General features: G+C 36.4%; 2 protein-coding genes across 4 annotated transcripts; one reads left to right on the top strand and one right to left on the bottom strand.

Annotated features, from left to right (window-relative positions):
* Positions 1–775: 775 nt before the first annotated feature.
* On the bottom strand, positions 776–5219 carry gid8b (GID complex subunit 8 homolog b (S. cerevisiae)). 2 transcript variants are annotated; one of them, XM_039652890.2, is made up of 5 exons: positions 5084–5219; positions 4092–4220; positions 3793–3989; positions 3202–3399; positions 776–1734 (listed from the first exon to the last, which is right to left on the bottom strand). In XM_039652890.2, the coding sequence occupies exons 2-5, from the start codon at positions 4210–4212 to the stop codon at positions 1561–1563; spliced, it is 690 nt and encodes a 229-aa protein (XP_039508824.1). In that variant the 5' UTR covers positions 4213–4220; positions 5084–5219; the 3' UTR covers positions 776–1560. The 2 variants fall into 2 exon arrangements, with proteins under 2 accessions (XP_039508824.1, XP_039508822.1); XM_039652888.2 differs by lacking the exon at positions 5084–5219 and adding an exon at positions 4801–4834.
* Positions 5220–5254: 35 nt separating this feature from the next.
* dnajc5ab (DnaJ heat shock protein family (Hsp40) member C5ab) lies at positions 5255–26191 on the top strand. 2 transcript variants are annotated; one of them, XM_039652893.2, is made up of 5 exons: positions 5255–5409; positions 19742–19902; positions 20373–20586; positions 21088–21259; positions 22866–26191. In XM_039652893.2, exons 2-5 carry the CDS (start codon positions 19793–19795, stop codon positions 22970–22972), a joined length of 603 nt encoding a protein of 200 aa, XP_039508827.1. In that variant the 5' UTR covers positions 5255–5409; positions 19742–19792; the 3' UTR covers positions 22973–26191. The 2 variants fall into 2 exon arrangements, with proteins under 2 accessions (XP_039508827.1, XP_088980683.1); XM_089124557.1 differs by lacking the exon at positions 5255–5409 and adding an exon at positions 19520–19538.
* The last annotated feature ends 230 nt before the right edge of the window (positions 26192–26421 follow it).

Here is a 26421-nt window from a genome sequence, read left to right as displayed (position 1 = left end):
GTTTTATGTTAAAATAAGGAAATGCGGTTTTTTAGGGTGCATTTAAGCATTTCAGTTTGGTTGGTTGCACTCATAGTTCAGCTCACAAAGTTTGTTTTTAATATAATTAGCTTTTACATTAAAGAAAAAAAAATATTTTAGTTGATTAAACTAACTCCGTTCCATATATGTTGATAAAACGTTATTAATCGTTAAGTCATAAATATATGCTTCATTTTTGTAGCATTTTTTTTTTACGATTGATATATTAAATTAGCTTACTTTTCAGCCTATCAGTGAAAACGTTGGTTAAATCCCGATTGTATGGTTCAGTCCAGTCGATTACAGCTGAGGACTGAATCAGTCCGGTTTTGTTAACGACTCCTTTGGAGTCACTTTTTGAATCAGTTTGTCTGATTCATTAAAAAGATCCGATTTAAAATAACAATTTTTAATTAATCGGATATCGCGATGTTATTTACAAAGAATCGTCGGCCCTATGGTAATAGTAATAACATTGCTAAAGAAATAAACTTTTACAAGTCAGAATCCAGGTTGTAATAGCATTTTCTTGTTCTTCTGACTCAATTGAAGTGTAATTTCCGAGGTTGCGTGTTTACCCACCAACAGCAAGCAATTATCATAATCAGTCATGAGACAGCTAGTGTGGGTGGCTTTCATTCACCACATAATAATTTGTTATAAAAACACCCTTCTGCAACCTTTAATTAGGCATCACAGCACATATTTGGCCATAACATTTAAAAACAGCAGCAATTCTGATATTCAAATAGAGTTTGGGGATTAAAAAATAATATTTAATACCTATGTAAAGCATCTGATTTCAGAAGCTTACAAATTGATCTCTGCAATATCTATAAATCACATAAATTGAATGTCAATGTAAGCAGGAATACTATGACAATGTACAGTAGAAAACAATGTCACATGACTTTATAACATTATAATGCAATAACATTAGTACTCAAAAGGGCAGATTTTCTTTGACAGGGCCCTTTTACACGCATACAAAAAGTATACCCGTGCACTGCAAATAAAAGTTGTGAAAGCACACAGAACTCGTTCATCTTATTGGTACAATCAATTCACTGTCCTTGATGACACCACTATTGTGCCTTAGGTACCTCACATCAGACAGCGGACACAGTCAATCAGAAGGTAAATCTAAATAGTGTGGTTCAGTCCTCAACTGTGTTTGTAGACTTTCTGAACATTCACTGACAAAATAGAAAGATAATAATCCTCTGCAAAAACAAAATGGCTAAAATGCTATCAATTCCGCTCAGCAAGTCAAACATTGTGGTAACAAAAAAAAAAATCATCACAGAAATCCATCTGCGATAAAAAGGGTTTCCATTTTGGCTAGAAGTCATCCTTAAATCTTAATCTCATTTCCACAGCCCACTTAATGCAAAGTCTCTGATAAGCGACGAGTAAACAAAACAAAAGGTTGATAAAAGGATGTTTGAGTGTCAGTCACTGAGTATAAATAGTTAAAGAGAGGGAAAGCGTCCGTTTTTGTTCCCCGCATAACGCAAGCATTGAGATGCCGGTTCGTTTTCACTTGGGGTCCTCGATGGTGCCTTTGCTAAGATCTGTCATTTTGGGGTACTTGACTTTCTTCTGGTCCAACTCGTTCTGAGCCCACAGCAGCAGTTTGAGGAGTTTGGCAAGTTTCGGTGTCGACTCCCTGTTTTCGTAGTCCAGCACTGCCTGGTTTACCTCGCTCCACACCTGTTATAGGACACCACATGCTGTCAATCACTGGCAGATTAAAAGTAAGAATTTTCATGCATTAATCGCTTTATTGCAATTGATTGAACAGCTTGAAAAACGTCTAGTCTTCCTATGAACGATTGTCAATGAATGAATTTTATGTGAAGGACTCTCAAAATCAAATGGATGTGTTATTTACGTGAGCTTCCGACTTCCTCTCTTCCGTTCTATGACATTTTTTTTTAAATAATTTACAGTAAAACTGTGAACGTACATTAAGTGCATAGAATAAATTTCATATTGACACTGGCCAAAGTGTAGGGGCAGTAAGTAACCTTTTTTATAGAAATTAATACCAGTAACAAATTTTATCTAACAGGAATGTAATTAATCAAATATGACAGCAAAGACTTTTATATTGTTAAAGATATATACATTTCAAATAAATGCTTTTCTTTTGAACTTTTTATTCATCAAAAGAATCCTGCAAAAATGCGTCACAGTTTCCACAAAAAAATTAAGCCAGTGCAGGAATAAATTATATTGACATAGAAAATAATTCACTTAAGTTGTAATAATATGTTACAATATTATTGGTTTAATACATTGATCAAACAAATACAGCCTTGTTGGGCATAAGATGTTCAAAAGATTGGGTTAGTAATTGTTTTAAATAGAAGTATAGCTAATGAATGCACTTTTTAACTAACCCCTCAGATTTATTTTTCAATTCAAATATTTGAACTACTTTTATCTGCCAATGTGTAAAAGGTACCAGCAACTGGTTGGTGGAAGATGCTTATTTTATACTATTCTTTAAGGGAATAGTTCACCAAAAATGAAAAAATTCTCTCAATTACTCTCCCTTATGTCGTTCCAAACCCATAAGACTTTCATTCATTTTCAGAATACATATGAAGATCTTTCTGATAAAATCTGGGAGCTTTCTGTCCCTCCATAGGCATCTACGCCAGTACCACTAACGCTTCAAAAAGTTCATAAAGAGATTGTAAAACTAATTCATATGAATCGAACGGTTTAGTTCAAATTTTATGTAGAGACATGATTGCTTTTTATAATGAACAACAGATTGAATTCTTGTGAGGGTGAACTCACACATCAGCTGTGGTAAACAGAAGCTCAAGCATGTTCACTTGAAGTGCGAGAACCAATGAGGTTCATTGTCATGTTACGCAGCATGTTTGAGCTTCAGCAAGAACCAATGAGGTTTGTTCTCACATGTCAAGCAGGTTCGGCAGAGCTTCTGTTTATGATCGGAGGAAAGTTTTATGTGAATAAAAGCCTATATTAATGAACTTTTTTGCAGGGATAGTAAGCTTTTTTTTGAGTGAACTATCTCTTTAATAATATATTAAAAAATAACAACGTATAAAGAGAGAGATAGCATATCATCCATTGTGGTTTCAGGTTCAATAAACATGATTTTTAAAAATGACTGTTGTTCTACGTAAAACAATACGTTACCTTCTGTCTCTGCATCATGTTAAGCAGGTCTCCGAAGGGTGACTCTTCTGGATTATCAAAAGCCAGGAGTGCAAGGGTACGCTCCATCTCTGTCAGACACTCTCGGCTTTCCTCTCCCTGTTCAGCCAGCTGTGTCTGTGCAAACTCCAGTGCAGCCTCAGTTTCCCGCAGGCGAATCAACTCAATCAGGTGTTGTTGCTACAAGAAGGAGGCACTTGTTGTAAGTTTAGAATCAGTCCCCTGTGATTTGGCATTAGACAGTCTTTCTAAAAACTAAAAATCTACGATTCACTATGAAACAGTACAAAAAACTTTTGCAAGTTTTATGTACGCATACATTAATATATATGTTAACAGCCAGTTTACAAAATAAAAGTCCAAAAGTGAACAACTTACTTACAGTGGCCCCAAATAGTACTTTGGCCACACTTAATGTATGAAACTTATTGCATTAGATGAACCTTAAAGTTGGTTTGATGTTTTGTTAGGTTCTCAATGTTATAAGTAACAGATCTACTCTTTGAAATTGAAATATTATGTTTAGTCAGATTCAGTAGACTCGTCGTCACTTGTATAATTGATCTGCTTTACCTGAAGATGAAAGTACAGGTAGCGGTTAGTGTCCAGCAGCTCAGGATGCAGACTGTTGATCAGTGCAATGGCCTCTTGAATTTGTCCCTTCAAGACCATCTCCCTAATTTTTATCCTTTCATCCAGAGAGTCCAGATCAACACTTGGTTCAATGCCTGATTCCATCCTAAACTTCTCAGCTGCCTCTTTAAAACCCTCTATGTAAATAAAAACAATCAAATTATGAAAAAGATCCACGTGCACTTGTATTAAAGCTGCAATATATGGTGAATATATACAGTGGTCAGTTGACTGCTTACCTGTCACCAAATAATTCATAATGAGTCGATTCATGTCTGCCCGCTGAATGTGAACATTATTGAGCTTTTCCATCCACTCATCTCGTGTTATGTCGTCTGGCTTTTCAGCATAACTCATCATGAAGTGTTCTGCACAGACAAAAAAATATACAAACATAATAACATACAATTTTAAATTATAGTTTCAGTTATGGGAAAAGATGACACACTTTTTATGTATGGGTTGTTATAATCACCCAGTTATAATCTTCATCGAAGTTAAATAATTGAGTTTAATTAAGGTAATTTAAAATACATATTTGTAAGGTGTATAGTCTGCAAATGACACTCTTGATATACGCATACTATTGTGTTTACTTTATAAAGCTTTTAGTACGAGAAATACTAGAGCAATGCAACAATCATAAAGAAACGCCAAAGAACCAGCGAATATACAATGATAATATATATATATATCAATAGTGTTATTGAAATCAAGCAAGATGACATTTGCGATTATGATGACCGGAAGCTCTAATTATAAAGGCCTGTATCATAACATTGAAGCCTGTACCGCTGGAGAGAAGTCAACAACCGATTCAATACTTTACGGAACAACAAACACATATGAACGTTAATAAACACAGACATTCTCCAAGCATTTACACGGTACGATTCGTTGCGGACGCTTGGAGTAACAAGTCGATTGTGCAAAAATGTTGCATTTTACCTGTATGTGTACACTTTCCTCACCAGCAGCTCGGGGAGAAAGGCCGTACTAAACTCTCGCGATGTTAAAGAAAAACGAGATTACAACGATACCTCGTTTGGATTGGCTGTCGATCAAACGTATTTTAAGTCACCTTTATAACTTCAACGTAGCGGTAGCGGATTGTTAACATTTTTAGAAATTGATGTATTGTCAAATAATCAAAATACTGCGTTCGTTGTAACTTTTAATTGTTTATTTCATTTGTTTATTTTTTTAATGTTACAGTATCAGCCACACTTACCTTGGCGTTTTCTTGCAATACCATATTAAGTTACTTCCCTCAATAATTTAAAAAAAAAAATGCAGGAGCATTCACGTTCAGAAACCATTCGTTTGCTCTGGTCATCTTGTCCGTCTCTCGTTTCCGCCCATTTTCCTGTCTAGATCGATCGTGACGTCAGGCACGACTTCCATTGAGCGGAGACGCTTCATACGATCATAGACCCGGACGCCGTATCTGAGCACTGCAGGTTGATTCACTCCTATTTGAAGGCCGTTTATAGATATAGGATATACCATACGAAGAACTGACGATCTGCACTCCTGCCTACGTTTCTCTCCTAGACGGTAAGACATATTATGAACGCAGCCAGAGGAGAATCCAATCTGTGCGACTCAATCCTGCTGCTAACGTTACACATGCATTTGCTGTCCTTGCTCGTGGATTAGTACTGCTGTCTGTTGTAGGTTTTTGAGTGAGAAAGATTAATGCAGCCCGGTGAACCAGCATTAAAGGGATAGTCCACCCTTAGTAGTGAAAACTGTGTCATCATTTTGTCACCCTCATGTCGCATGACTTTCTTTCTTCCTGAAAGACCAAATGAGATGGAAGGACTGACATCTTCAATCACCGTTCACTTCAATTGCATTTTATTTTCCGATACAACTAAAGTGAATTGGTGATTGCGACTGTCGTTCTGCATCTTCTTTTGTTTCGGACGTCTTACAGCTTTATATAAAGTAAATTATTTGATATTAGCCTATGTTAAATGTGGGTGAACTATCTCTTTAACAAGCAAACCAATGGATGCTGAGCGCAGTACAGGGAGATTAAAGGCTCTAAATCTCCAGCCGGTCAGTCAACACGCGTTTGGCCTCCATCTGTATTGAAACTCTTCCCATCGCGCTGTCAACGTATTTGAGGTTATTTATTAGATTTTTGCTGCTGCTGAATCTCAAACTATGGTCTTGCTAAACCTCATTGGGTAAGACACTTCCTAAGACAGTTGTTATTGACTTCCCTGCATATATCCTGACAGAAAGAGAAGTGACAACGTCCTTTGCTCTTTTTTTCGCTAAATTGTTATTATTATTTATAGGTTTCTGTTAGTGGGTCCTCATTTTGTTTATTGATGAAACAGCTTGTTCTTGTTGTTAAAACCCAAGTTTGAGATATAGAAAGTAGAAACAGTTTGTTTGTGATCTTTCTGAAGATCTTATTTTGTTGCATGTATTTGAATAATCAAATCTCAGGTTTGAATTTGGGTTGTCCATCTGTTTTGTTCTGAAATGCTGAATAACACTGAGTGGTCCATCTCATTGTGAGGAACTGCTGAAAGCACCTTTGTGCTTCATTAGCTAATTGACTGGATGGTTTTAGAAGTTGCTTTCTCGCCATCGCTGTTCCTGGATTCTTGAAGGTTTTTGTTTAGTCAGTATTGTGGTTGAAGCAGGCTAACTAACTTTGTGTAGTCTATGATGGGGGTGTTAGGAGGTCCTCCTCTTATACGCTTATATTGAACTGTGTTGTGAGATGGACTTCTGAAACAAGGAAAAGTCCCCTCTCTGCTTTGTTTTTTTTTTTTTTTTTTTAATCCAGCCAGTATTCAGTGGTCTCATCAGGATATGCTTTTTAACATTAAATAACCACAATAGTATAGTTCTATTCTATAAAAAAAAAAAATCACGTATAATAACTTTCAAAAGTTTGAGGTCGGATTGTTTTTTTAATGTTAAAAGAAGTCTGATAATCCCCAAAGCTTTATTTGATCAAAAATGCAGTAGATTTCCATTACACAAGAGTAGATGTTAAAACTTGCTGATTTGTGCTCAGGCTTTCGCCAAGATTTCAGCTTTTGGCCTTCTTTCTATATGGTGCGTCAGCACACAACGGCTGCAACTAAGTGTGTTCTCCCCAGTGGACCAACACCACAACCGTCTGGATTGAGCCGAGTAGGGGACATCGTGATAGGGTCTTCAAGAGGGCACCTTCCGTCCTCAGTGTTTCGTCGACTAGCCCACGACACCTCAAGAGGGCTCGACAGTGACTCTGGCGTCCCAGAGTCACCCCCCTCCGTCCCTCACTCATCTCAGCCCAGCTCCTTCCTCGTAGTTCACATGCGACCTACCTAACCACAATCTCACAGTCTCTCCACAACACAACCATACGCGCCAACCCATTTGACTAAGGCTGTCGAGCCCCACTGTCTTTGTTAAAGTAGGTTCAGTGGCAACGGTTACGTATGGCATTCTACCTACCGCAAAACACAATATCTGCCCAAACACCAACCGTCAATAGAAACAGTATTAGGCCTATAACTGTTTTCTATTTTAATATATTTTAAAATCCTGTCTTCAATGTCACTTGATCCTTCTGAAATTGTTCTAATATGAAGATTTGCTGCTTAAAAATCATTTCTTATTATTATCTATGTTGAAGAAAGTTGTGCTGCTTAATATTTTTGTGGAATTTTTTTTTTTTTTTTTGAATGTTGTAAAGGGCAGCATTTATTTGAAATGGAAAATATTTGAACTTGAACTGTAGTCCTATAGGGGAGGCATGAAACTTATTTCAAATATGTTGCAATACAGCTGACAAGCTGTTAAAATGAACAAAAGTCCTTCTTGAAGAATCTTATGAACAGACTACTGAGAGCCAGTTAATGTGCCACAACTTGATCTTGTCAGTGTATATTTTCGGCTCTCCAATGGGCATTTTTTAATGGAGGGTGACAAGCTATTTCTTCAGCATCAGACATTCCCCTTTAAATACAGATATCAAATCACCCTAAATGGGGTAAGCAAATCTTAGGCCACATCCACACCAAGCCAGAGCTTTCCCTATCCGATGTTTTTATTTTTATTTTTTTAAAGTACATTTTAATGCTGTAATTTCCCTCTAAAAATGCTAAATACCATATGAATATTTGTATGGTCAGCCAGCTGAACAAGAATAACTGAAAGTTTCAATTATTAAGGAAAGATGTGTTTTGACAAGTCAAAGATGAATATTTGATGATAATTTTTACTTTTCACTATTTAAAAATAAAAACAGTAGTCTAGAGCATATACAGTAGCTACTCATAACTTAGAATTGTAAATCATATAAAATGAATCAACATTTTCTGTGATCGATTCGCACTACGGTAGCATTTTTCGACAAGGCAGCACAAATCGTCAGAACACCGTCTACTAGACGACTCTATTCCTCAAAATGGTCTGTGTTTTCTGGCTGGTGCAAAGCTCGAGGCTTTTCACCTCCTGGACTGCGGGGTCACGGAAGTTCTCTCTTCCTTCAAGAGCTTCTGGATAAGGGCAGAACCCCATCCAATGACATGTAGAACATCTCTCCTGTATTTTGCTGTTACCCTCCTTATATTCATCATGATGGTTCAGAATTTTAGTCAAGGCATTTTGTGTGACCGTTTGGACCACTCATATTTGATATGCAACAGAATCTGAAACTGAAAGCAAGAATCAAGTTAACGATTGATGAAAACCGCACTTCTCACAAGACATTTTGTTATGAGATGGGTGGTAGTTAAATATTAATGAAAACAATGTTTTTAGATACAAGACTCTTTTTACTTTTTAAGAGATATGCCTCTCTATGGGTTACCCTGATTGAGGATATCTTTGATGGGGAAACAATACAATTTCCTGCTCAGCCTTATATATGGGGCAGTGCAGTGTGACACTATATACAGTATATAACACACAGCGCACTAATCGTCATGGTGTTTTCCAGAATGAGGCTAGTTTATTAGACCCTCTTTCTCAATCTGATAATCAAAGTGACACACATCACACTTCTATCACACTGGAATAATCCCTAAAAATGTATATAACTGCTCTTTAAATTATTGTAAAGTTCACAAATAAATGTAACAATCTGTTGGCTATAAAACAGAAATAGAAATAAGAAATAATGTTTTCTGTATGCTCAGGAGAGATTGTTTTAATCCTGGCAAATGGGTTGTTTTTTAACTGACAATCTTTGGTACAAGATGACACACACACAACAGTTTCAGATGTGTCTTTAAATTGATTTAAATGTGCATTGAATAATCCTTCTCACTCTAAAATGATTCAGTTTTGATAAAGATTACACTGGAGTGATATTACAGTCTTACATATGATGATTATGATCACAGTGAGATTAAAACTCTGATGAGAGTTCATTAGGATTCATAAGGATGCTTGTTTACCTGGAAAATTAAATTGTCCTTTTTCCTTTACAAATTTATTTCATTTGTTAAAGGTGTAGTTCACATTATTAAAATAAACACCCTATTACAAACATAGAATTGAGGGAAAGAGAGAAATGTTGAATGAAAATGAGAATGCTACACTCAAAAAAAAAATGATATGTTGGCTTTAATTAATTTTATTTTGTCAAGACTTTCCACATAACTGGATTACATGAAACAAACATAATTTGTTCATGTAACTTCAACATAATGGAATTAAGTAATTTTAACCGACCCAATTTAAGTAGTCTCAAAGGGAAATTTTTAAAGGCTTCCTGGCATGATTCAGGTATCTTTTTATATTATTAATTAGTCCATTAATATTTCATTTATTTTAGTGACGCATAAATAAGCAGTAGCACATATTAGCATCTTAAATGCTAAGTTTAAGATGATCCTTCAACCAAAGCGATTGAACAGAGGCAAATCAGTCGACAACCAAACCAAATGCTCCACTCTTCTCCACAATGGTAACCCACTGTAATTTAAATGGTTCTAATAATTCCAATGTAATTTTACATTAAACACAATTACACACTATCAGGTCTTCGCCTTTTCTAAATTTCTCAAAAAAAGATAAAATAATACTTTATTTTAGCATTTATTCTCTCTTAATTCAACCATATGCAAAGCATGCTGGGAACTAACAAGCACCGCCCAGTTTCAGTTAATGCGACACAAAACAATCATGTAATCTAACACAAACGGATTAAGTAAACTTAAATTGTACATATATTTATGCAGATTAAACAAAATTAAGTTTGGGCAAAATGGCAGTTGGCTCGCACTACACTGCCCCCCTCTGGATGTACGAAATTTTTTACTTAACATAAATGGTTTGTGTTTTTGTGGATTTTGTACTGTTAAGTTGAGACATAATTACATAGACCTAAATAGAAAAAAAAACATTTCAAGTCAAAAAACACAATTATTATAAGTAAGCTAAATATAAATATATTACGTAAAGTCCACAACCTTCCTAGTAAATTTTTTTGAGTGTACGAAATGAGACAACGCAGACTGAGATATGAGCAAGAGCTGGCTGACAGATGCTCATCATCATCTCTTGTCTTGTGTATGTGTATGTATATGTGTGTTCCTTACCAGAAAATTCTCACCTCACATGTCACACAAATTTAATTTAGGTCACCATAAGCAATCAGGAGGGAACTTTCTCAATCAGCTTCACTTAAAACAGGGATTCCCAAAACTTTTTTGTTTGTCCAAGTCAAACTCATTTGTCTTATATTATATTTGTCTTAAATATTTACCCCTGAGATTTTAAATTAATTTTTTAATAATTTATCAACACATTCGTTTTATTTGTGGTTCTGTGATGTCAGTCTCAGATGTGACCCCACGGACCGTTGTCTGAACGCATATGGCGCAGGAAATGAACATTTCACATTTCAGGACAGGAGTTTCGAAGTCACCAACTGATTGGTTGAATTCTACAGGATTTCAGGGAGGTGTGTGTGTGTGTGTGTGTGTGTGTGTGTGTGTGTGTCTCGTTCTTTAATGGTGCACCTGGAAAGAAGAAAGCCGTTGAGTTTGCAACCTTGACAATGACCACTTATGTGGATCAACTAAATTCTGTTTTCTGAAGTATTTGAAGTTTGTGGCATATACTGGGCCAGATCGACCGGGGTGACACCCAAAGAAAAAGCTTTGCCACCCCAGAATTATCCCAGTATAAAATAAAAATGTAAGCAATGTTTCCAGTACACCACTTTTCAGCTGCAACGCTTTAATGTGATGACATATAATTTGTCCTTGCGGGTTGCACACATGCAGGGCGCCAGTCGACTTCATTAACAAAATGACTCTTAAAATCCTGTATTGTTTGGCAAGCAGATTCTCTTGGTGGTCAATGAAGGGAATGATAAATATTATTTAGTGTCCCATTCATTGACCAGCAAATAAACATTCACTGTAGGCTATTTTTGCTGCGTATATAAAATGAACAGTACACTTCAAATGATTATTCATATATACACTACTTTGTAACCCCTTTATTTGGCCTTTCTTACGGCAGACACATTTAGAGTTGTTAATTTATTTTTAACACGATTCCTGAACATTTTAACCCTAACATTTAGAGCTCACAGTTATAGAGAGAAGGGCATTTCCCAAACCTTTATAACTGCACTACGCGGTGTCAATCACAACACACTGGGTCAGCTAACGAGTCACAGCACATATTTCGGAAGGAGGGGCTTCATCAAAACAGGACCTAGACGGCGTGTTCTAGCCAGACTGGGAGAAAGCAGAGAGGTGCTGTAATAATGTAAATATTTGAAAAATAATATGTTTTTAGAACATGTGAAGGCAGAATAAAGAAACAATGCAAACATAGGAAATTAAACGCATGTGACATCAATAAATAGAGTCCTAAGTAAATGTGATGCTGTAGATTTTTGTAAGAACTAAAGAAACTTGACTGTCAACCAATAATAACAGAATTAGCCTGCAGATCTTAACAACCGCCCCATTGTTTCTGTGGCGACTGCAGACATTTCTCAGGGTTAGTGATGTGTCTACAAGAACTTACGGCTGATGTTACCCAGCATACCTCTCGCTGTCTTCCCAGGCTCTGATACTAATCACATCATGTGACAAAGTTTCCTTTCACTGACATTATAGGTAGTGCAACTGATGGTTTTCCAGTCAGTAGGATGTTGTTAGTTGTTTTAGTACCTCATTTGTAGATATAATTTTATTCTCATTTTTTTCACTTGTGGCCAGTAATTGGCCACATAAGTGATTTAATGAAGAAACAATTACTGTATTTTAGAATCCTCGTGTATTTGGATGTAGTAAAGTAGACTTGCTTTATCTATGCAGAACAATGACAAAAGATAACACAGGTTGTATGACGTAAAGTGGCTGAAATTATGAACACTAATTAGTGTTTACATCAATAGACTTGTGTGATCCTGGGCTATATAATTGAATATTAATTTCAATGAGAGTAATTTTAGTTTTCTTGTAAGAAGTTGTGACGTTTCATAAAAACCTTCTTCTTCTCTGAGAGCCCGTTTGTGGCCCGTTCTCATAAAATCCACCCAACCCTTTGAACACCACCTGTTTGCTCCTTATGTTGTTTTGATAAATGCTTCGGATCCATTTAATTATGCTTAACAATAATCAATGCATGCTGTTTTAAGCAGTGTTATCATTGATATACTACTACTAAAGTTTTTGTAAATATTTTGAATAAAGATTTTGTTTGTATATTTTCTGTTTTAACTTTTAGATCAATTTTAGTTTACACTTAAGCAATTTTGTTCGACACTGTAAAAATGATATGATCAATAAGTTATGACAACACAACTCATCACAATTTTTTACTTTTTTATAAATTAAGCAAGATTCAAGTTGAAATGGCTTAAACATTCAAGTTAATTGTACTTTTTTAATGTCTAGTTGTTTTTTAAATCAAGTTGCCTCGGCAAATACCTTAAAATTTGTTTTTTTTATATTTTGTTTTATTTGAATTAATGTTCATTTTTCTTTCGATTAATGAAAATGTTTTTTTTGTGGTTTTCGTTTTAGTTAATGAGAATAGCCTTGGTCTTAGTTCCGTCGAGAGAGAGAGAGAGAGAGAGAGTCTCACAGCCTCTGTGTATTTGTTCATTATGTACAGACTCTCATCAAACATGTCCTGCTCTTCCATCCCTCTACAAACAGACCTTTTAAAACCAGCACACATAATACAAGCTGCATCTCTTCACCTGCTCGGATGCACATAGAGTGGCGTGGGAGGTATGTTAGAACACAAACAGAAGAACCAGACAGAGAATTGATGGACAAACATTTATGGGAGAGACATGGACTCTGTGGTATTCATTAAGCTGTGGAGAAGTGATTTTGGCAGCCGTTTCTAGTACTAGGGCCAGACCGATTTATCGGCAGGCCAATATTATCGGCCGATATTAGGCATTTTCCAAACTATCGGTATCGGCAGTTATAATGGCCTATAAATGAATATTTCAAAATAAAATAAAAACGGGCACTCTACAGGAGGGTCCCTGTTGGCAACACTCGTGTATAACACGCCACACATCCTGCAAACTGCTGATCCAGTCAGAGTCGGGCAGAGAGAACCAGTTATCTGCAAGTGAGATCATTGGTGAAGTGTGGTCATGGTGAGTTGGTCACGAGACATACATTGCTTGAATAACTATTAAAAGAACATCCCCATCAGTTCTCTTAACTCAAATAAATTTCCAGTTTCCATCATGTCCAGTTTTGCTGCAGTTAAATAAGCCGAGAGTGAAGCGGAATTAGCTAGTAATAATTACATTACGTTGTTACAGTGTAGTTGACTGACTGTCCTTTTAACTTTTGACAATGTGACTGAAGTATTTCTTTAATAGCGCGTGACGGTTATATAATAGCAATGAGACGTATTATCTCTCCTTGGCCTGTTATATTGAAATTGTATGTTTTACAATTTGCAGTATGACGTCATCCATTGCTAAATTATGGCTCATCATAGACTAGCTAACCACAAACCTAGCTAATGCTACTATCATCAGTCTGTTCTGTTGTGACAATAAAAGAAACAAGTTTATTTTTAAAATGCATTGTCATAATATTTGATTTAAAACTCATAAATAACTACAAATTACTAATGTTAGGGAAATCTGTTAATGTTTTGTTGCGCGTTTCCTAAAGGGCACCTACTATGCCCCTTTTTACAAGATGTAATATTGGTCTCGGGTGTCCCCAGAATGTGTTTGTGAAGTTTCAGCTCAAAATACCCCATAGTTAATTTATTATAACCATTTGAAAATGTCATTTTGGGGCCTGCTTAAAAAGGAGCTGTTTCGGGGACTATACCACCTTAAATGCAAATGAGCTGCATATCCCCGCCCTGCCTTTGGATGAGGGCGTAACTTGATACCTATGGCAGTCGGTACTGAGAGACTGAGAGAGACCGCTGTTTTGAATGTCATTCAGTATGTATGAATCGGAATATAACTCCGGCAGAATAAACATAAATGAGAATGGACCAGTACGTCTCGGTATGGTTATTTGATATACATTTATGTACTTATAGCGTTGTTGTAATCGCGAACACTGAAGCTGGCGCAATATTTTGAAACTACATACACATTCTGTGATAAAGTTTGCTACGTAAAAGCGAAATTACATTTATGCGAGGGACCTGTTGCGTCATGTTTACTTGTCATACAGGTGCTTCTGTGGCAAATGTGAGAAGATGGCTAACTTACAGAACAACAACATATATGCAGTTTTTAATACAATATCTAATATATTTAGCAATATCTAATATATATATACAGTATATATATAAGTGTGGTTACACACTATACAAACAAGGTTTAAATTATATAGCCTACACAGACATCCTACGACGACAACAACTTTATACGCATTTGTTGTTGAATTGGCTCGTTGTTGAAACAATGGAGGATGATGATTGTGTACAGATCACCGAGGGCGGGGTCTATGCTACAACCACACTGTCAATCAAACCCCTTCCTCAATTCTACGTTACAAAGAGCTGGATCTCAGAACAGCTCGTTCTGACACAGTGCATATGATTTATTGAGATTGTAAAAAAACCACTGGGTGGATTATATCATTCTAGGGTGGTTTTGCTCACACACTGCCAACACACATTTATGTTCAAACACCATGTAAAAGTGAATTTTCCATAATAGGTGCCCTTTAAATAAAAAAAAAATTAAAAAATATCGGCCGATATATCGGCATATCGGATTTTAAAACCAAAAAGTATTTGTATCTGTATCGGCCTTCAAAATCCTTTATCAGTTGAGCTGTATCTAGTACTAGTCCAATGGCTGAGATGGCCACTAAAGATTTAGCTGGACCATATGGTGGTGCAGAGGCACGGAGGGGGAAGGGAGTGTGTGTGAGTGAGGAAGAGAGATGGATGTAGAGTTTTGGTGAGGCTGCATTGCAGAGCCCTGCTCCTGATGAAAACATTATTAGTAATCACATTTAATGAACCGCTGAAGCAGGAAGTCTATCTGCTAGCAGCCCACACACACTTGCTTATTACTGACACTATATTAGATACAAATTGTGTATGTGTAATGTTTTTAAAAACATTTTCTCAGCAAATGTTGGTGGTGAATGGTGCTAAGCTGGTGTTGTGGGAGGTCGATCTGTGCTTGCTAATGCTTGTTTTTAGCACACTGCGTTATGGTTGCTAATACTATAGTGTGCTGGGGGGTTGAGATGTCACTGCTAATTAAGTCCAAACATGCATAAAGTATGCAGAATAGATGTTACTTGGATTGCATTCAAATATAGTTAAAAAATAACTAATTCAGCAAGGATGAATTCAATTGATCAAAACAGTATTCATATATAATGTTACAAAACATGTCTATTTTAAATAAATGCTGTCCTTTTGAACTGTCTTTTCAGTAATGAATTGGCATTGGTAAAATTTCAGCATTTATGGCCAGCAAAGCAACATAGTAAAATTTGAATAGTATTTTTTTTTTCCGAATAATAATTACAGATTGAATATTCGTGCACACCCCTAATTTATATAATGAGATGTTCCTGATTCACCATCGTCCGTTGCGTCTGGCCTCTGAAAAAAGCTTTTAGGGCTAGCCTGCCTGGGCCTGGCCATATTTCAAACATCTCACTCAATCGTTCGTTGTTTAGGCCTATAGTACAGCCGTTTTAGACGTGCGCTTTATTTGAAATGCAGCGTGCGATGTTGTTTAATGACTTCCAAACGGTAGAGCATGTTCCTTTATAACATAGCCAAAGGTCGGTGTATAATTCATATTGTGTTAGGGGTGGCAGGATTATTACGATATTTTAATCAGACAATTATTTCATTTTTTTCCTGGCCAATGTCCTGTAATTACCGGACAACGGAAACCCTGATTCGTAGCACCCAATAAACGGCTCTGGGCATTCGTAAACCACGCCTCAAATACGAGAAAATTAACATGTGGTTCCCAAGGGGGGAATCCATCAGCCGGAAGTTGAAGCTTCACTGGAGCCGCCATTGTAGCATCCCATTGACTCCCATTCATTTTGGCGTCACTTTGTCAGCGAATAACTTTACATCTGAGACGTCCAAACACTCCATTTGTCCAATATTTATTTATAAAGAAACACGACAATGTATAAAAGGGTCCATTACTTTGTATCTTACGTTACGGCCCCGTGGAAGCCATTTGTGTAAAAAAATAGGCTAACGATTGCATCATAACCATGCAACTTTCTGTCGCACAATGGAGGCATTACCGTATAGACAGGAGGAGAAGCTCACAGGCAATCTTTTACTGTCTATGAGGCAATCGGTTAAATTAGTTGATGAATTTATGCTGCTGATGAGAAGTTAACTTTTTTTAAGTCCTTGATTAGCATATTCTGTCATGATAATCTATAAATCGCTTGTGTGGGAACTGATGTAACATGCCTACATAGTGGCATGCTATTACACTTGTGTTACATACTGCATTGCAATAAATGTGAAAAGACGGATGTGACAGCTAGAGCAGACTCACAAATGTGCTCGACTACAACAATTCTTCCTCTTCTCATCATAGCCTCACCTCCTTTGTTGTGTGTTCCCAGGGCAGGGTTTATGTACATTATATGGTTTGTGATGTCACTAACCTGGGAGGAAGTTCGTGTTGGTATCAGTGATTTCTTGTAGTCCTTAAAGTGATTTCTGTAAAAGAAAATATCTAGTTGCTTTGAACTTTGAGCGTCGTAACTTTACAGATGATGTTTTGCTACACACTAACTAAAGTTAGAAAAGTGAAATCCTAATCAACCACCCCTTTAATAATAATTTTGAAAATCCTAAGCATGAGCAATAGTAAATAAGCACCACTAACATCTGAAGTTCTAAACAACAGATGCTGTATTTGTTTTGACACAAATGAAATGGTCAAAGGCTACTCTGAGATAACAAAATCTCACCCAAACACACTCCCTTAGAGTATCACACCTAGAGGAATTATGGGACGTAGCACACAGGGTTTGAGAAGGGACAGAAATAACCCTTCACTTATTCAGACGCTCCGCTAATCTGCTAATACTCTCTGACAAGCTGCACGATTAACCTGAATTTGGAGTCGAATTGGGAGTTGAAACTGTCTAGTTAAGAAAGCTCCTCTAATGAAAAAGAGAAATTTGTACTCGTTGAGAGTCATTATTAGAGTCATTATGAGTCATTTCTCTTTGCTAACAGTTGATTCATTTATTGTCCTCTTGTGACAGTGAAATGTCTCTTTTCCTTGCAGCCATTTTGTGTGGAAGTGTCTTAACTTGAATTACTCTGGGTTAATTGACTTTCCTGCATACAGGAGGACGTAACTTATGATTCTCCCCGTGTGGAAGACATTGCCTCCCTATCTTCTGCCATGTGTTCATGTACACCTACCCGACAACATAGTATAACAAATTTTCTGGCTGAGCCAGTCTGCATAAAGTTATGGGATGAATATAGTATCAAAATAATTTTGATACTCACGTGCAAGCACAAATATCAGAATCTACCATGCAATCTTTTGAATGGCAGTAGCTAGTTAGAAGAGACTCGCAGCACTTCAACACGCTTTTTTTTTCCGCTTGGCAAGCCGAACGGATGTGACATGGGTGAGTGACAAATACTTTTTTGACATGGGGGCTTGGCAGCAGCGACTATTCTGCAAATGAAGGGGGTCAATCAAAATTAATTCACAATAGTCGCTGCTGCCACGCCCCCATGTCACGTCCGTTCGGCTTGCCAAGCGGACAAAAACGCGTGTTGAAGTGCTGCGGGTCAATGGTCAACCTCTTCTAACTTAGCTACTGCCATTCAAAAGATTGCATGGCAGATGCTGGAGACCGATCGACAAAACTTGGACCCCCTCCTCTTTTATTGAAGTTTTTTGGATTTCCAGTGAGTTATGTTGACAACGTTCGCGCTTCAATAAAGTCACAGTTTGCAGACATACCAAGTCTCACGGAAGTTCCGGGAGTCTCCCGCATATTGATAGCGGCTCCCTGATGCACGCAAATTAGCTAAAATCAAGAGCAAGTGTGCATGCCGAGACAGAAAAAGAGAGAGAGAGCAAGAGACCCTCATGAAGCGCATGTAAGACAGAGAGCATCCTGATTGGCCGATTGATAAAAAGCGAGAATCGAATCGACCCTTAGAATCAAAAATGTAATCGAATTGAGGATTTGGAGAATCATGACAAAGAAGATGTGCATGTGTGGATCAGGTGAGACGTGTGCATGACGTCTTTTCTAAATCAATCTCATTTGATTCATTTGGATTTTGAGACTTTCTTTTCGCGGTTTGAGAATATCAAAATCCGACTCCGAAACGAGTCAATGAATGCACGCGTGTCACCTCATCTACAATTGCACATCTTGTTGAATGCACAAATTCTGAGCTACATTAATACAAATTCAAGGTTTTGTATTAACAACTGAGATTGACTCAGAAAAGACGTCAATAAATGCACACGCGTCACCTGATCCACACATGCACATCTTCTTTGTTCCATGCGCAAATTATGATACACTAATACAAGAGAAAACATTTCTATTCACAAAAATGTCTCGATTTGTACAAATTTCACCACATTCATTCAATTTTGAATTTTGCACACACAAGTTGAAAGGCATTTGGTTGTGGGTAGTAAAACATTTCTGCAACATTAATCAAGTTCATTGATATTTGTGCTTGCACGTGTTCATCATTTTTTTATACTATATTCATCCCATAGCTTAGTGCAAGGATCAATTCAAAGGCTGTGATTTAAATAAATTTACACTGTGGGTTTCCAACAAGTGAAGCACGGTACTGTTCATTGTTTTTTGTTGTTTTGTTTTTCTGAGCTGCTCTGTTCGTTTACAGCACTGCCACTCTGAGACTCTGAAACCAAAGATAATGAATTACAAGTGTGTAAATCAAAGGAATAGATACCCGGCATGCTATTTTAACTATGATTAGCTTGTATGTGAATACATAGGTTAGCCATGGTAAAGAAAGCTGCACCTAAAGGGAACCAGCATCTCTCCCTTCCTCTCCAACTCCTCCCTGTGTGCTGCAGTCACATGACTTTTTGTAGTGCAGTGAGTGTACACAATGTTAATTCAGTGACTTAGTGCTCTCAGAACAGAGACATTTGGGACAATGATGAACCTATGACTCTGACTGACATAATAATGGTGATTCTCAGCATTTTGCTGAGCTAAAGGGTAATAGGGTGAAAAAATAGTGTATATGATAAATTAATTTGAAACCTGAAAAGTTGTTTTGCTACATTCCTGGTATGGCAGCATGTACAAGCTTGCATTTTGTGTATGTACATGTTATGCTGTTTGTAAAAAGCAAGAAAACAGAAAGCAGTGGAAATAACAGGCACATACAGCAACGCACGTCTCTCTTCTTTTTCTTTCAGACAGCGGAGGTGGTTGTGTGAGGGGAGAGTGTGTGAGTGTGTGTGCGAGTAATGGCGGAGCAGCAGAGACAGCGTTCACTCTCCACGTCGGGAGAATCCCTATACCTGGTCCTGGGAGTTGATAAGAACACCGCACAAGAAGACATAAAGAAATCCTACAGGTGAGACACTGGATGGACATGAAAAGATTGTTACAATATTACCAACAAAAATAGTGGAGAAATTGCTTTGAAGCGCTTTTATTTTAATTTTATTTACTTTACTCAAGAGGAATTGGGTAGGTAAACACAAATTTCGTTGTGTTAAGCACATTTGAGTTTTCAAATCGATCCACTAGAGGGTGACAGAACATTTTCCTCACTTCCTCTGTGTGTTCAGGATAACATTCGACATACTGCTCACAGTATGTATATATTCTTTGTGCATGAATTGTGCAAATAATAGATGACTGACTACATTTACCAACATTCACATACTATTTTTAAATAATAGTTGCCAGATAGTATACCATTCTGGGCATAGCCATAGTTTCACATTAACACACCTAATAGCGGATTGGCAGTAATGCCAGGAAAGATCATAGTTGCATTAATACAAGTTTCGTTCGCATTTCTTCCCTTTTGGTTTGCAGGAAACTAGCTCTGAAATTCCACCCAGACAAGAACCCCGACAATCCAGAAGCGGTTGAGAAATTCAAAGAAATCAACAATGCTCATGCCATTTTATCAGACCCCACCAAACGCAACATCTATGACAAATACGGATCTCTGGGCCTTTACGTGGCAGAACAGTTCGGAGAGGAGAATGTTAACACGTACTTTGTATTGTCCAGCTGGTGGGCCAAGGTTAGTCATACACACAAGCACACATACAAGATATATAGTAAGTAACATACACTACCTTTCAAAGGTTTGGGTCTGTAATTTTTTTTAGTCAGTGTTTTTTGTTTTGTTTTTTGTTTTTAGCAAGTGTGCATTAAATTGATCAAACGTGACAGTAAATACATGATTTACTGATGTTACACAAGATTTCTATTTGAATGCTGTTTTATTGAACTTTAGTCATCAAAGAATCCTGAAAAATTATTTTAACATTGATTATAAGAAAAAAAATTTGAGCAGCCAAATCAGCATATTAGAAGGATTTCTGATGGATCATGTAACACTGAAGACTGGAGTAATCATTTCATTTAAAATATAAATTGTAATAATATTTCACAATATTACTGTTTGATTGTAGCATATAAATGCAGTCTTGGTGAGCAGAAGAGACCTGACCCTAAACATTTGAACCATTGTGTAAATTATGGTTATTCCTGTTGAACTGTTTTTTTCCCCTCTTGACAGGCATTGTTTATATTCTGCGGTGTGGCCACGGGCTGCTACTTCTGCTGCTGTCTGTGCTGCTGTTGTAACTGCTGCTGTGGGAAGTGTAAACCTCATCCTCCACATTCAGATGAGCCGGATTTCTATGTGTCTCCTGAAGACTTGGAAGCTCAGATGCAGTCTGATGAGAGAGGTGAGAGACACTGACTCTCATTCATTCACAATAGTCAAATTAACATGGTTTTAAGACAACATGAATTCAAAATAGAAGTTTTGTGTCTATTAGTCCATGTGTGTATTTTTGAGATAATACCGCCTGACACTGACATCCAATAGCAAGTAGCATATTGTGGTTTGGTGACTTAGGACCAGACTTATCACACATAGAGATAGAGACATAGATGGTGGTACAGTGATTAAACTTAGAGCTTAGTTTTAAACAGCACACACACAAACACACATATAGTGTCTAACCAAAAAAGCGGTGATGGGAGTATAAAGTTCTGTACGTGATCTGCTGACGATGCACAAATTAAAGATCACAGACGCAGCTGGATCATTTACATAATGACCAACGCAGTGTACTACCAAGTACGGTAAATAAAGGCTCAAAAAACTGTAAATTGACCTTGCACGATTCATTTAAATTCTCTCCTCACATAAATTTTGTGTCTGTTAGTGAAATTCCTACAAATGCATGAGCAATAACTGTGCCCAGTTTTCAGCATTCATTTTTCACTGTCTGTCTTTAGTAAATCCTGACAGTAGTTTTTTAATGCCTAAAGTGGGTTTGTGCTGGCACAAGCTGGCCCTTAATGTTTTTTTTTTTTATTACTGTTTATTTCAGTGTTTAGTCATATTCATACAAATAAAATGCATGCAGGAATGCAGTTCTGCAGAATATTCAATAAATTGTATTTTATTAAAATCAGTATATGTAAAATTATAGAAAAGATGATTTAAAATAATGTTTGATTTTTTTTTAACTTGTTAATTATTAAAATTAGATACTATTACATATAGAAACAATGCAGTTAATCAACAATGCAGTCAAATCTAATCTTTAGCAAATATCCAAACCAATATTATTATGATGTTGTCAATCATACCTTCATTCATATCATTTTAACTGGTTGATTTGAATTTTTTTAGTGTTTAAATTTTTATATTTCATTTTTGACCAAATTGGAAATAATTTTTATATCAGCCATTTATTGGTTACTGGCTCTTGCATTATTATGTATCAATTTATTGGTATCAGACAGAATTTTAATATTGGTTCCTCTCAAGTTTAGTGGTCTTAAACTAAATACTATTTTACAGGGGGTATATTGGCGTTTAAAAAAATGTATTTCCTCCTACTTCCTTTTTCAAAAGGAAATACATCTGGACATAAAACTATGTTGGGTTTTAATTCATTTCATTGGGTTTTAATAAATGTCCCTGTCACTACTGTACACAATTCATTGCATGCTGTTGTAAAGGAATAACGTTTGGTTTCATTCTCTTTCGGCACAATGTCATAATTTTATCTGCTTCTGAAATGAACTTTTCTTTTCTGCTGGCATAACCAAGGCCGCGCAGGTAGGTCAATAGTATCATTGGTTTCCATCAAATCCTAAGTGATAAAATCAATTCCCACCCAACATTATTGCCTGTTTCGCTTACAATTGCAGTAAAAAAAAAAAGGTCCGTTCAGCATTTGATGTGGCATTTAAAATACCTGAAAATGCTTATCAGCAGGGTTCAGTTTGGGCTATCAGCCGTTCACATTATAAAGTAGGTGTCTGTTTCCACAGATGGCAGCAGCCCCATCGTGATGCAGCCGTCCTCTGCCACGGAGACCACTCAGCTGACCGCAGACTCGTCTTACCACACCAGCTACCGGACAGACGCCAACTATTAAAACCTCCCTCGCTCTCTCGCACATGAGACCACTATCCCCGGAAGAGGTCTCTGTGGGGAGCGAGTGATCCAGAGGAAGAGGGTGAGGGGGTTAGTTAGTTCCAGATCTTCTGTTGAAAAACCTGAAATGCTCCACTGTACAGGGCAAGAAGCGAGTTGTTATTTGTATCTGCCTTTTACCTCTATCGTCCCCAAACCTACTTGTATTCAACACACACATACACACACACAAGGACTTTCTTACAGTGTCCATACAGTCTTCCTGCTTTGATCCATGCTTCATCTTTCACACTGCATTTGTCCACATGATCAGTGAAAGATACATTTTATCAATCCTATTTGAGAATTAATTCGTAACAACAGGACATACACTAATATTTTTGAATGTTTCAATGTATTCAGCTGTGGTAATGGACAACGAAGCTGCTGTTCAACCGTTATCAAGTTGTTTCCAGTCAGTTAAAGTTGTCGGATCATTCAAACACTACCATTCAAATGCTTGGGTTAAGTAAGATTTTAATTCTTTTATTTGGAAATGATGAATTAAATTGATCAGAAGTGACACTTGTTACAAAGATCTCAAATAACTTCTATTTTAAATCCAGGTATTTTGAACTTTCTATTAATCAAATAATCCTGAAGAAATCTTAAAATATTAAGCAGCACAACTGTTTTCTGAAGGATCATGTGACATTGAAGACTGGAGTAATGCTGATCAAAATTCATTACATTATTAAATATATTAAAACAGAAATTGGTTGTTTTACACTGTAATAATAATTTTTTTACATATATTAATACATATTTTAAGAACATTTAAAAAATTAATTTCTTTTCCATGCATATGATTAGCACCAACCTCACATCATAAATATTGTCCTGGGTCATTTTCATATTTCCACATTCTGAACAGTGTTTGTCTTTGACAAAAATGTTCTGCTCATGTTATGGACTAGTGACAAAGAAACCTGTGCCATTTTTAAGCAAAAGTCACATTATATGTTTTATTCCTTCAGATTAAAATTTCAAGTGTTTTGTTACATCAACAGGAAAGGGTTTTCAGTCATACACATACATTTATATTCTTTAAAACAGGAAAGCAGTGTAGTGTAGTCACTGAGGACACGATTGAGGAAGCATTGCTGTGTCATGCTACGAATGTTTATGTGAGACGGTTATGTGTCAATGGCATCCGGTGGACATGTACTGTCAAATATAATCATGCAGGGCTTAGCTACTTAAAATCAGCCACATGTCTTACTGTGGTGTGTGTGTGTGTGTGGTCACTGGAACAGGAGATTGGGATTGTCCGATACATACTGAGACTGTGCTAGGTTATTTATTGTACATGTGTTTGTATTTCCATCTGTATTCTTAAAGGGACAGTTCACCCAAAAATGAAAACTCTGTCATCGTTTACTCACGCTCAAGTTGTTCCAAACCTGTATGAGTTTCTTTCTTCTGTTGAACACAAATAAGATATTTTAAAGAATGTGGGTAACCAAACATTGACTTCCTTAGTATGAAAAATATATATATTAATGGTATTAAAGGCTTTGCTAAGTTACAGGGTTGTGCTAGCATTATTGTTTTGCATTCCTCAGGGTTGTGATTTCAGAGGACAGAGGGTTAGATTAAATTCAAGCACAGGAAGATTGTGGGTAAAGGCATTAATCTGCATAATTTTAACTTATATGTCCTATATAATTTCAAAATATTGAGTTAACTGATTAATTGATTCTTTAGTTTCAAACTGACAAAACTGTTTTACCAATGAAACATTTTAGTTAGATACATTTGTGAAATTATATACCTGTAGTTCTAGACATGGACGTGGCCATATTGTATTTTGTTTTGGCTGTAATTGTACCCATAATTTGATCTTGATCCCTAGTGCCTGGTTTAATGTAATCAGGTCTACATAATATTGTACTCTAGTTAATACACATTAACAGTATTATTACTGTTATTATGCCAAAAAAATATAACTCTGTGATCTGTATCCTTCAGGCTATAATCGTTTTTGAACATATCATTCATACACGATTCAGGGTTCCCAGGGTTTAAACCTGGGAATTTTACATCTGTGACTTGGAATGTAGCAAATAAGCAATCTTCATGAGCTACACTCTTTGTAAATTTACAAAGCCTTATCTAGTAATCATGGATGAATGGAAAGATCTTGGGAAAATCAATTCTTTGAAAGTTTTGGGAACCCTGACACTTGCAATCTCTCTGAATGCATGCATTTTCATTTTGATAGGAGTGAACATGCTATGAAAGCTTGTTTCTGCCAAGAAAACAAGATGTGAGTGAAAAAGTCCGATTTGTTAGATTACCTTTTTTATTCAGTGGCGTAAATAAGCTTCCATAGCATACAGACCTCAAAGTAGGAAAACCTCATTTCTGTTTTAGACACTATATGTGTGTTTGTGTGTGCTGTTTAAAACTAAGCTCTGAGTTTAATCACTGTACCACCATCTATGTACTGTGTTCAGTTGTCATTTCTTTAAGCTGTAAAGCTGTCACTGATGGGCATGTGTATTTTAAACATTCATTTACGCACTTGAAAGAGGATGTGCAGAAAACTTGTGTAATTTACCCCAAATGTGTATGTTTTATTTGTTTAGGTTCACAATGTGGATGTTTCATTGGTGTCTAGATGTGTATCATAGTTTGTTTTTTGTAATTAATTTATGTCTGAAGCATTAGGCACTGGCAGATTATATTAGTGATTATGTTTCTAAACATTTCTAAAACTGAACTGTGCACAATGTGTAACATTTTTTTTTTATTTGCAAAATATTATTTCACAACACAAGCTCCACTGTTACACAGATGATCTAACTTTGGTTTTAATTATTTGTTCATGCTCATAAATAAAAAAAAAAAATCATCATATATTGATCCTGTTGCTTCCAGTCGGAGAACGAATGGAGCCTCGCGTCTGAGTGCAACACCTAAACAGAATCATATTATAAATGGAGGAAATAGTGGTGATGAGAAACAAGATTTTATTTTTTATTTTCCTGTTTTTAATAAATTACGTAGTTCAATATGTGTAAGCGAAAATGACCATTGTACAGAATTATTTTGCGCATTCTGGATCAAAACAGCTGAAATTGTTGTAGCATGAATACATTGTGTCAGAGATATGTAACATGGGTAATTGGTCTGAATTGCAACTGTAAAATAAATGTGAAAGGAAGCTTAAAAAGTATCTCTGGTGTTTGTGTGTATTTGTGCAAAGCCAATGTTCTGCTAAATAAAGCGCTAATGTTGCTTTTGACACTTACAGGGATGCAATAAATAAATATTAATTAGGGCTGTCAAACGAGTAATCATGATTAATCGCATCCAAAAATATGTAAAATATTTATATTTATATATAATATAAATTATATATATATACATGAAAATATTTCTTAAACATATACAAGCATGTGTGTG

The sequence above is a fragment of the Pimephales promelas genome, chromosome 20 (genome assembly GCF_988280905.1).
Source record: "Pimephales promelas chromosome 20, fPimPro1.hap1.1, whole genome shotgun sequence".
Lineage (NCBI taxonomy): Eukaryota > Metazoa > Chordata > Actinopteri > Cypriniformes > Leuciscidae > Pimephales > Pimephales promelas.
This window is presented reverse-complemented; position numbering and strand designations above follow the sequence as displayed.

Bases quoted from the DNA above. Each gene is read 5' to 3' on its own strand.
- gid8b (XM_039652890.2), bottom strand. From the start codon at position 4,212: ATGATGAGTTATGCTGAAAAGCCAGACGACATAACACGAGATGAGTGG. The intron at 3,990-4,091 runs GTAAGCAGTCAA...TTATTTACATAG, and splicing joins TATGAATTATTTGGTGACAG to AGGGTTTTAAAGAGGCAGCT. The intron at 3,400-3,792 runs GTAAAGCAGATC...TCCTTCTTGTAG, and splicing joins ACCTGTACTTTCATCTTCAG to CAACAACACCTGATTGAGTT.
- dnajc5ab (XM_039652893.2), top strand. From the start codon at position 19,793: ATGGCGGAGCAGCAGAGACAGCGTTCACTCTCCACGTCGGGAGAATCC. The intron at 19,903-20,372 runs GTGAGACACTGG...TTTGGTTTGCAG, and splicing joins GACATAAAGAAATCCTACAG to GAAACTAGCTCTGAAATTCC. The intron at 21,260-22,865 runs GTGAGAGACACT...CTGTTTCCACAG, and splicing joins GATGCAGTCTGATGAGAGAG to ATGGCAGCAGCCCCATCGTG.